This window comes from Pongo pygmaeus, chromosome 9, assembly GCF_028885625.2.
Source record: "Pongo pygmaeus isolate AG05252 chromosome 9, NHGRI_mPonPyg2-v2.0_pri, whole genome shotgun sequence".
NCBI lineage: Eukaryota > Metazoa > Chordata > Mammalia > Primates > Hominidae > Pongo > Pongo pygmaeus.
In genome coordinates, this window is record NC_072382.2 from 76,495,250 (window position 1) to 76,506,605 (window position 11,356).

The 11,356-nt window shown below is 55.9% G+C and overlaps 1 protein-coding gene across 2 annotated transcripts; it reads left to right on the top strand.

Moving 5' to 3' along the window:
• Nucleotides 1-213: 213 nt before the first annotated feature.
• On the top strand, nucleotides 214-10,899 carry SERPINH1 (serpin family H member 1). 2 transcript variants are annotated; one of them, XM_054439830.2, is made up of 6 exons: nucleotides 471-531; nucleotides 1,888-1,930; nucleotides 4,471-5,126; nucleotides 6,888-6,986; nucleotides 7,098-7,330; nucleotides 9,894-10,899. In XM_054439830.2, exons 3-6 carry the CDS (start codon nucleotides 4,505-4,507, stop codon nucleotides 10,194-10,196), a joined length of 1,257 nt encoding a protein of 418 aa, XP_054295805.1. In that variant the 5' UTR covers nucleotides 471-531; nucleotides 1,888-1,930; nucleotides 4,471-4,504; the 3' UTR covers nucleotides 10,197-10,899. The 2 variants fall into 2 exon arrangements, with proteins under 2 accessions (XP_054295803.1, XP_054295805.1); XM_054439828.2 differs by lacking the exon at nucleotides 1,888-1,930 and having other exon boundaries at nucleotides 214-472.
• The last annotated feature ends 457 nt before the right edge of the window (nucleotides 10,900-11,356 follow it).

Sequence of the window (11,356 nt, forward strand, 5' to 3'; positions counted from 1 at the left end):
TGAAAATGGGGGAGAGTGGGGAGAAGGGGAGATGGCTCTGCTTGGGGCAAAGCCCCTGCGGGGAAACGGGCGCCTGAAAGAATGTGCGATTCGGAGTGGGCTAGCTTGTGCAGACAGCCTGGGGGTGGGAGGAAGCTCGCACTCTGAAGGGCACGCTGGTCCCCGTGGGGACTCCCGGCGCCCCGCAGCCCGGGCCGCCGAGGGAGGCAGTAGGACCCAGGGGCCGGGAGGCGCCGGCAGAGGGAGGGGCCGCGGGCCGGGGAGGTTTTGAGGGAGGTCTTTGGCTTTTTTTGGCGGAGCTGGGGCGCCCTCCGGAAGCGTTTCCAACTTTCCAGAAGTTTCTCGGGACGGGCAGGAGGGGGTGGGGACTGCCATATATAGATCCCGGGAGCAGGGGAGCGGGCTAAGAGTAGAATCGTGTCGCGGCTCGAGAGCGAGAGTCACGTCCCGGCGCCAGCCCAGCCCGACCCAGGTGAGGGGCGGGAGACGCCCGCGTGCGTGCGGCCCGGGGGAGCGCCGAGCAATCTGGGGGTGCGCGAGGGAGTAAGAGGGGCGAGGGGACCCTGCGAAGCGTTGGGGGCCGAGCCAGAGCCTGCTAACTGGAGTCCTCGGCACTTTGGGGGCCGCTGGAGAGTTTGGAATCGAGAGCCCAGGGCTAGCCGGTGATGGAGCCAGCTGAGGGCTAGGGCGGAGATCGGAGCCGGCGTGGGAGTCCGTGCACTCGGAGGACTGGGAAAAAGTGCAGGGACCCCTAGAAGGTGGTGGTGGCAGATACGAGACTAGGTGCTGTGTAAAGGGGGCTGGGGGCGGAGAGCAGAGCCTCTGCGGAAAGAAACAGAGGAGGAAGGAGATGGGTCTGGTGCCTCTTCCCGCAAGGGTAGGGAGGACAGGCCGGCCTCGCAGTTCCAGGTCACTTCCGTTCTGGGGTTGAGGCTCAGGGGCAGCAGTGATTGGTGGCCCAGCCTCCTCACAGGCTTGCTGAGGGAATCTGAGCCTCCTGAAGGTAGTAGGGTGGTGGGAAAAGAGGTGAAATCGTCTCGACTCCTGGGGTCCATGTGCTCTGGTAGAAGTGGGCGACGGTGGCTCAATTTCTGATCAGCAGCTTGCAGCCTAGATGATGGCAGCCAAAGGAAAGACTTGGCCAGCGAGGCTCCCTACCCTCCGAAAAAGGGAGTGGGGGTCAGCAGGGTCTGCTCTGCTCTGGGGATTAGGGGGCTGACTAGAAGGATTTGAGTCTTTCCTTCTGTCCACTGCCACAGGGTTCTTGGAGTAACTGCAGGGTTTAAACTGCAGGGTCTAACTTCCAGAGGCTGGGGTTCCCTGCCCCCAGCTTAGAGACATTCCTGAGGTGGCTGGAGAGCAGGAAGGAGAATGAATGCACTTCCAGACTGGCCCAGAGCTTCAGCCCCTCCTCTTCCTTGTTTCCGGCTGGTCCCTCTGGGCTGTAGGGCCCGGATGGAGGCCTGGGGAAAATGAGGGGGCTTTGGTTCTCCGGAATTCCGGCCGGGGCCACACCCTCCTGTCTTCAGATGGTTCACGTACCCATCCCCCCTTCCCGTCCTCTCCTTTGTCTCCTCTTGTCACCGGGACTCCCAGCAGAGATTTTTTTTGTACTGGCTGTGTAACAGGACACCACATGCAGCCCTCAGGAGGGGCTCTATGCTTCTGTGAGGAAGGACCCCTGTGCTGGGAAGGCAGACCCCTGTTTATCCCGAGGGACCTGGGGTGAACCCCTGCCCTGGCCTCGTTTCTCCCATTGTACAGTGAGGTGGTCAACCTCCAAGGTCCCTGTAGATCGGGGACTGGTTGTGCCCTCTACGCCAGGGGCCTCCTCACCATCTCTCCTCTGCCGGCTCCCGCCCTCTTCACTCTTCTGTTTTCTTTCAGAATGAAAAAGGCAGGCATTGACCTCCCTCTGAGGCAGTTCCAGGTACTTTAGACCTCTCAAGTGTTTGGGACCCTCTGGTGGCCCCCATCATCTCCTCCCCTTCCCTTCCAGACCCTGCTCTGTCTGGCTAGCTGTGGGCACAGCCCTGGCTAGGTGATCTTGTATTTTCTTTGTGGGACTGTAACTCAGCTAACCGTGGCCTGAGGGCTGGCATTTCTCTGTGGCAAGATGGGCTGGGCTGTGGGAGGCTGGCCTGCTTGCAGTAACTTGCCTTCCCCGGTTCCTGCTGCTGGGTTCAGTGGGGCTGCCCTTCTCTCCAGTAGCGCATCTCCCTTCAGAGACCCATGTGCGGATGGGAAGGGAACTAAGGCCAAGAAGGCTCCTGGAGTCCCCTGGCAAATACGTGGCACCCCCTGGGACCTGAATCAGGCCTGCTTCCCAGGCTGGAAGCCCCCCTCTGCCGGCCGGTGGAGATAGTTCAGCCTCCTGCCTGCCACGTCACCACCAGGAGCAGGAGCTAAGCTGCTGCGGGCCTAGCGGGCTGCCTGAGGAATCCCAAACCAGTTATTTGGAACTTGCTTGAGAAGCCCCTCCCAGTCCTTTGAGGTTCTGGCTGGTGGGGGTGGGGGCTGTCAAGATGGTATCTGCCACGTGGCATGGCTGGGAGCGGGCTCTTCATCTGCCTCCTCAGGGAAGGCAGGCTGGTGGCCTCTGCTGCGGTCTGAGCTCCAGCATCAATGGTCTGGATCAGAGGTGGCTTTTGAGTAGGGTGGCCATATACCTATTGTCCTGGCATAATAATTAGTAGTGCTCATTTTACTCTTATAAGTGTCCGTGTTTGTGCAATAAATTATATGGTTGCTCTGCCTTTGAGGCTCCAGTTCTGGCAGGGAAGGAGCCAGAGCTGGGAGGGAGGTGTCTTGGGGTTTATTCTAGGCCCCAAGATATCCCCTTCATTTTAGGGTGAGACTCAGATCTCCCCGCTCCTTCCAGACATTTTTAGATCTTTGGGCCTTCCCTCCTCTCCCCACCTCCCTCCCCTTGGACCCTTTGCTTCTCTTATACTGCACCTTCAAGGCTCCGAGGAGGGAGGCAGTCCAGGAAGATGGGGAGCCTGTCCAGGTTTTTGGGATGGCAGCAGTAGAATCTTCCCAGAAATACAGTGGTCCCCAGGCAGCCAGAGTCCTGAGGGTCTTCCACCAGGATCTCAAATGTTCGGTCTTCTTCAAGGATGACTACAAGTTGGGATCTACCAGAGCAGTGGATTCGCAGCCTCCACCAGGATTCCTTCTATCCTTCCCTTTGCCCTGTCATCTCTCCTGTGCTGTCGCATGATGTAGAGGAGGATAATGGCCCGAAGGGAGAGACGGAGTGTGGAAGTATCCCAGGAACAGAGACTGTCCCAATTGGAGGCCCCAGAGAGGGGACTGGGGCTTGTTCTGGGGGCCACTGCTACTGCTGGGGCTTGGGGAGGAGGCCTGAGGGCAACCCTGAAGCCGTGGAGCAGATGGCCTGTGTGGCAGTGGCTGTCAGATGGGAGGGCAGAATGGAATCTGACGTGGCTCCAGCTTCCTTGAAGGCTGAGTGCACATCTGGCCAGCTGCTGATGATGGGGGAGGGGGTCACTGCTCTATTGAGCTGTGTGTGACTCACCCTTTTCCCTAGTATCCTGTCCTTGTGCTATGTCAGGAAGCCTCCTCCCCAGCCCCACCGAGTCTTCAAAGGAGTCGGTTCCCCAGGAGCTTTTGTCCTGGGGATTTCCCATCCGCACTGGGAGCACTGTGGGTAGATGGGCATTCCAAGTTCCTGCCCAGACAGAAGCCGTGGGCATGGAGACCTGGACCCTTCAGCTTGGAAAAGGGAGACTGAGGCTGAGTGGACACAGGACACACACACACTCTCAGGGTCACCCTTGGGGCAACAGAGTGGAGCATCTGGGCTGCCCATTTAATGACTGACCCAACTGGTGACTCATTAACATCCCAGAGCAAAATGAAAGGCATGGGGGTGGGGCAGCCCTCCAGCTCTGTCCCTCATCCCTTGCCCAGGCATCTGGGTTTCCTGCAGATTCTCAGCTCAGCTGCTGCTTTTTCTCACTGGAAAAGGGCTCCCAGGGTTATGTGAGATCAGGGCTGACCACTCTATAAACTGATGAAGACCCCAGGTCTGGCCAAGTGACCCCGTTTTACCTTCGTTCAGGAAGAGCTGAGGCCTACTGTGTACTAGGCACGGGAGATATAGTGGCAACCAGATTGGCTAGCTTTTCTGTCCTGGAGGCCACAGCCTACTTAGGAGCAGAAATAGATATGAAATAAACACACAAATAAGTGGAAGTGTTGGCTGGCCAATGCAGGAAATCAATAAGGTGGTCTGGTGGTGACTTGCTGGGAATGCTTCTTTGAGTAGGGAGGTAACAGAGGCCTCTGAGAGGCTGGCAGCTCTGAGTCAGGTCTGGGATTCCTGGACTGTGGGCTCTGTTGCCCCCATCTCCAGGGGACTTGTGGCAGCCAGAGGGCTGGGGGTGGTTGTTGGGGAGGAAGGCCTTGGGCTTCAAGACCACCCTGGCTGTGCAATCCTCACAGGCCCACCGTGGTGCACGCAAACCACCTCCCGGCCATGCGCTCCCTCCTGCTCCTCAGCGCCTTCTGCCTCCTGGCGGCGGCCCTGGCCGCCGAGGTGAAGAAACCTGCAGCCGCAGCAGCTCCTGGCACCGCGGAGAAGTTGAGCCCCAAGGCGGCCACGCTTGCCGAGCGCAGCGCCGGCCTGGCCTTCAGCTTGTACCAGGCCATGGCCAAGGACCAGGCAGTGGAGAACATCCTGGTGTCACCCGTTGTGGTGGCCTCGTCGCTGGGGCTCGTGTCGTTGGGCGGCAAGGCGACCACGGCGTCGCAGGCCAAGGCAGTGCTGAGCGCCGAGCAGCTGCGCGACGAGGAGGTGCACGCCGGCCTGGGCGAGCTGCTGCGCTCCCTCAGCAACTCGACGGCGCGCAACGTGACCTGGAAGCTGGGCAGCCGACTGTACGGACCCAGCTCAGTGAGCTTCGCTGATGACTTCGTGCGCAGCAGCAAGCAGCACTACAACTGCGAGCACTCCAAGATCAACTTCCGCGACAAGCGCAGCGCGCTGCAATCCATCAACGAGTGGGCCGCGCAGACCACCGACGGCAAGCTGCCCGAGGTCACCAAGGACGTGGAGCGCACGGACGGCGCCCTGCTCGTCAACGCCATGTTCTTCAAGCGTGAGTCGGGGGCGCGTTCAGGGGTCCTCCTCCTCCTCCTCCTCCCAGGACCCCCTACAAGAGTTAGGACGACATTCCGTGCGCTCCATTCTTCACTGCCTCTCATTTATGCTGTGACAACCCAGGGAGGCTGGACTGTCACTCAGCTTTTTGTACAGACTGGAAACTAGATTCAGAGACAGGTAGCAGCGTGTAAAGGAATGGTTCAGGGAGCGGAGGCCCCAGAGGGACTCCATGGAATATATTCCGACCGAATTTCGTCAAAGTGCTCGCCCTTGTATATCTTGGAATGAATAAAATTTAATAATCCATTCTGCCTCAGTAGTGAGCTAAAGAAAGAACCCAAATCCTTTTTTTAAAATTATTTTTATTTTGAGATGGAATCTCACTCTGTCACCCAGGCTGGAGTGCAATGGCACGCTCTCAGCTCACTGCAGCCTTGGCCTCCTGGGTTCAAGCAATTCTCCTGCCTCAGCCTCCCGAGTAGCTGGGATTACAGGTGCCTACCACCACACCGAGCTAATTTTTGTATTTTTAGTAGAGATGGGGTTTCGCCATATTGGCCAGGCTGGTCTTAAACTCCTGGCCTCAAGTGATCTGTCTGCCTCGGCCTCCCAAAGTGCTGGGATTACAGGTGTGAGCCACCACATCTGGCCAAGACCCTGAATCCTTAAAGCAACCTTGGGGGCAGGCAGTGTTACCTTCATTTCACAGTGAGGATACTGAGGCTCAGCAAGGAAGAAGCAGAGCCAGGCCTCAGGCCCAGATGCCTCTGTCTTCAGTTGAAGATTAGATGTAGGGTTAATAAATATTTTTGAGTACCTACATAGACAACACTATTCTCACAGTTTGCTGTGAGAATGAAGTAACCCTCGTTTTACAAATGAGGCCAAGCTAGGAGAGCTGAGGTCTCCCCGAGTCGGTGGCTGAGCTTGGATTGGAACACAGGTCTGGCTGTGAGCAAGGGCAGGGTTCAGACCACTCTCAGACATTTTTTGTTGTTATTTTCTGGTCATGGAGACAGAACTTGCAGAGGAAAATGAAGGGTGGGCCGAGCACAGTGGCTCACGCCTGTAATCCTATCACTTTGGGAGGCCAAGGTGGGTGGATCACATGAGCCCAGGAATTCGAGACCAGCCTCGGATGGCGAAACCCCATGTCTACAAAAAATTAGCCAGGCGTGGTGGTGCATGCTGGTAGTCCCAGCTACTCTGGAGGCTGAGGTGGGAGGATCGCTGGAGCCGGGGAATTCAAGACTGCAGTGTGTCGTGATTGTATCACTGCACTCCAGCTGCAGGATGGAGTGGGAGGGACCTTGTCTCAAAAAGAAAAAGATAAAAAAAAATTAAGGGTGGTCATGGGGCACTCCCTGCCCAGGGCACAGCTGTCCCTCAGGTACCAGGTAGGATAGAAAGCCCACCTCAGAGCATGTTTCCAAAATATCTGACAAGTGCCAGAGCTGGGGGTGGCCATAGAGGTGGCTGAGCTGAGGGCGGAATTAATTCTCTATCATATGGGAGCAGCAGGCACTGACTGTAGGGAACCGCATCCTCAGATGGCATGTCCTGGGGCCAAGACCCCTTCCCAAAGCTGGGAACATAGACTCTGTGGGCTGGGTGCTCTACAGCTGGGCCCTGAAGAATGGAGCAAAGACCTGTGGCAAGGATAAATCAAGGGTCTGCAGCTGGGGGTGGCTGTGGGCTGTGATTGTGTCCGGGGGCGGCCATGTGTCTCTGACCCTGTGTTTTGCCCCAACTACAGCACACTGGGATGAGAAATTCCACCACAAGATGGTGGACAACCGTGGCTTCATGGTGACTCGGTCCTATACCGTGGGTGTCATGATGATGCACCGGACAGGTAGGTTCTGTGAGGAGCAGGGTGTCAAGGTGGGTAGGGGTCCAAGGGTAGTTGGGGTCTGACCCACCCCTGCACACAGGGTGCCCAGTGTCCTTTCCGCTCCTCTCCCAGGCCTCTACAACTACTATGACGACGAGAAAGAAAAGCTGCAAATCGTGGAGATGCCCCTGGCCCACAAGCTCTCCAGCCTCATCATCCTCATGCCCCATCACGTGGAGCCTCTCGAGCGCCTTGAAAAGCTGCTAACCAAAGAGCAGCTGAAGATCTGGATGGGGAAGATGCAGAAGAAGGCTGTTGCCATCTCCTTGCCCAAGGGTGTGGTGGAGGTGACCCATGACCTGCAGGTAAGGGGTGGCCCAGCCTAGGGGCCTGCAGGGCTTGGAGCCAGGGGGAGGTGCTTGGGGGGCCCACTCACCAATTCAGCAGGTCTGTCCCAAGACCCCCTGGATGTCCAGGCAGTGCTGGGCTCTGTGATGGGGGAAGCTGGGGCAGGAGGTGTGGGCTGTGCCCTTGGGAAGATGGTGATAATACCAACAGCTAAATATAACGGAACACTTCCTGTATGCTAGGCGTTCTTCTAAGCACTTTATACGTATTATTATTATCTTTTTTTTGAGATGGAGTCTCACTTTGTTGCCCAGGCTGGAGTGCAATGGTGCCATCTTGGCTCACTTCATCCTCCACCTCGAGGGTTCAAGCGATTCTCCTGCCTCAGCCTCCCGAGTAGTTGGGATTACAGGCATGTGCCACCACCCCCAGCTAATTTTTGTATTTTTAATAGAGACGGGATTTCACCATTGTTGGCCAGGCTGGTCTCGAACTCCTGACATCAAGTGATCCTCCTGCCTCGGCCTCCCAAAGTGCTGGGATTACAGGTGTGAGCCATCGTGCCCAGCCTTTATACGTATTAAACTCTTTTAATCCTCAAAACAACTTTATTAGGTAGGACTCTAAGTTTCATCTTAGAGATGAGGAAACTGAGGCTCAGAAAGGTTAAGTAACCTGTGCAAAGTCACACAGCTAGTAATTCAGACATCTTGCACCAGAGCTAACCCTCGGTCACTGCACTGCCTCTGAGGTCTGAAGTGCCCCCAGTTATAGATTGTTTAAGCTGGAGGATTATCTACCATGCAATAATCAGACTGGTAGCTATGGGTCATCTAGGATGGCCAGAAACTTAACACACATTCTCAAGATTCTCCCCTGCAACCACCCTGGGTAGTGGGCAGAGGCTCAGAGAGAAGCAATGACTCCCTAAGGTTCCCCAGGCTCATAAGTGGTGGAGTTGCAATTAGACCTCAAGGTAAAAACATAATAGCGGCCTTTTTGTCAATCGAGAGATATTTTCGACTTACCCAAAAGAGGAAACTTTCGTGTCATTCTTTCCTTGGATGCCACAAATGGTTCTCACCTGCAGAATCGATCCAGACTTGCCCAGAGAGCTTGGAGAGATAAAGCTGGAGATGAAGTGGGGCTTAGGCTCCAAACCAGGGACAAGTGGAGCTCGTACTGGTCTGTGCTGTAGACCCTGGGAGTTCCTGGAGAGGGGCCCTGATCCTTCCCCACCCCCTTCTCCAGTGGCTGTTGTCCCACCCCCTTCTCCCCTTGTTCCTCTGGTGTCTTCCTGGAACCCTCAGTGGAGACCCCACCCCCTAGTTCATGGGGTAGATTGAGTTGGGAAATTTGAGGCGGATGATGTGTGCGAGGTCATCGGGGTGGGAAGAGCTGGGCCTACCTCGAATGCCTGTCTCAGGACCCCCTGAGTCTCAGGACCTCAGGCCTAGTTCCTGTGTGGCCTTGCCAGGGAGGTGGAGGTCATCCTGCAGAATCCTGGACCCTGGATGCTGCCATTCACTCAGCCAACAGCCGTTTACTGTCCTCTCTCCTGCATTGAGAGCCAGGGAGAGCGCTGGACATGGGCCCCGCCCTCAGGGAGCTCCAAGCCAGGTGGGAGAGGCAGGCAGCACCAGACTGATAACAGAAAGGTCCAGGGAGGCACCACTCATCCTGTGGGCTCAGGAAGGCTTCCTGAAAGAAGTGGTTTCTAAAGAGCCCTAATGGGAGACAGGATGGCCATCCAGGATATAAGCTGTTCTGTGAGGCTGTCTGGAGAGTGGGGTGGGGCGTGCCAAGGGATGTGGCTGGAGGCTGCCACAGAGGCACAGGTGATACGTTAAAGAGCTTATGGTTGGCTTCCAAGAGCTGTGCAGGGCCATGGAAAGATGTGTGTGTATGTGTTTTAACTTTTTACTATCAAACATTGGAAAAATAAAAGTAGATTAGTGTAATGAAACCTCAAGTGTCTATCGCCCAGCTTCAAGCATTATCAGCTCATGGCCAATAGTGATCCATTTATACCCACTAATTCCCCCCTGCATCCGATTATTCTGAAGCAAATTCCAGGCATCCTATCACTCTGGACAGGTTTTCAGCCCCAGAGTGATGTGGACATAGTTGTCCTTAGATCAGTCTTTCTCACACTTGAGTATGCTAAGAAAGCACTTGGGGAGTTTGTGAAAAGGAATCCATGCCCACTCCCAGAGATTCTGATTCAGGGGGTCTGGGCTGGGGTCAGGACATGAGCATTTGAGATAAGCCCCTGGGTGGTGCCCATGCTGCCTGTCCCTGAACTGCAGCTGGGCAGTGCCGGGATATGTTCTCCCTTGTTTTTCTGAGTCTCAGCTTCCTCATCTGTGAAGTGGCGATTAGAAGCCCTTGTAGGGTTGCAGTGAGAATTGAGAAAGCTGTGATTTGAAGTGCCAGTGCCATGCCTGGCATACAGAAGGTGGCCGGGGAGTGGTTCTGTCCTCTCTGAGGAGCAGTCAGGGTAGTATGGGGTGGAGGGTTTGAGGGTGGAGGAGCCTGGCATGCCATGGCCTCACCTGGCACACCTCCTTGTTCCCACAGAAACACCTGGCTGGGCTGGGCCTGACTGAGGCCATTGACAAGAACAAGGCCGACTTGTCACGCATGTCAGGCAAGAAGGACCTGTACCTGGCCAGCGTGTTCCACGCCACCGCCTTTGAGTTGGACACAGATGGCAACCCCTTTGACCAGGACATCTACGGGCGCGAGGAGCTGCGCAGCCCCAAGCTGTTCTATGCCGACCACCCCTTCATCTTCCTAGTGCGGGACACCCAAAGCGGCTCCCTGCTATTCATTGGGCGCCTGGTCCGGCCTAAGGGTGACAAGATGCGAGACGAGTTATAGGGCCTCAGGGTGCACACAGGATGGCAGGAGGCAGCCAAAGGCTCCTGAGACACATGGGTGCTATTGGGGTTGGGGGGGAGGTGAGGCACCAGCCTTGGATACTCCATGGGGTGGGGGTGGAAAAACAGACCAGGGTTCCCGTGTGCCTGAGAGGACCTTCCCAGCTAGAATTCACTCCACTTGGACATGGGCCCCAGATACCATGATGCTGAGCCCGGAAACTCCACATCCTGTGGGACCTGGGCCATAGTCATCCTGCCTGCCCTCAAAGTCCCAGATCAAGCCTGCCTCAATCAGTATTCATATTTATAGCCAGGTACCTTCTCACCTGTGAGACCAAATTGAGCTAGGGGGGTCAGCTAGCCCTCTTCTCCTGACACTAAAACACCTCAGCCACCTCCCCAGCTCTATCCCAACCTCTCCCAACTATAAAACTAGGTGCTGCAGCCCCTGGGACCAGGCACCCCCAGAATGACCTGGCCGCAGTGAGGCGGATCGAGAAGGAGCTCCCAGGAGGGGCTTCTGGGCAGACTCTGGTCAAGAAGCATCGTGTCTGGCGTTGTGGGGATGAACTTTTTGTTTTGTTTCTTCCTTTTTTAGTTCTCCAAAGATAGGGAGGGAAGGGGGAACATGAGCCTTTGTTGCTATCAATCCAAGAACTTATTTGTACAATTTTTTTTTCAATAAAACTTTTCCAATGAAATTTTGTTGGAGCGTGGAAGAAGATTGGATCAGGAGATTCTTACACCATTCTTCCCAGGGGACAAGGTCTCCTGTTAAGGCAGACTCGCTACTGATGGCTCATATCAGGCCCTGGAATGCTGGCAGATCACTGTGCAGACAGCGCCAAGTGGCAGGTGCGTTCCATGCTGACCCGGGAAATGGTTCTGGCTCTGGCAGCCCTGGAGAAGTTGCAGCTGCAGGACCTGAATGCGAGCACTGGACCTGGAGCCAGTCTTCAGCCTCTTCGCCTTTCTTTCTTTCTTTACCCTTTTTTTAAGATGTGGGTCTTGCTATATTGCCCAGGCTGGACTCAAACTCCTGGGTTCCAGCGAACCTCCTTCCTCAGCCTCCTGAGTAGCTGGGACTACAGGGAGGGCTATGGGCATGAGCCACTATGCCCAGCTCCCCTAGCCTTTCTTGCAAGCTGACCTCATGCT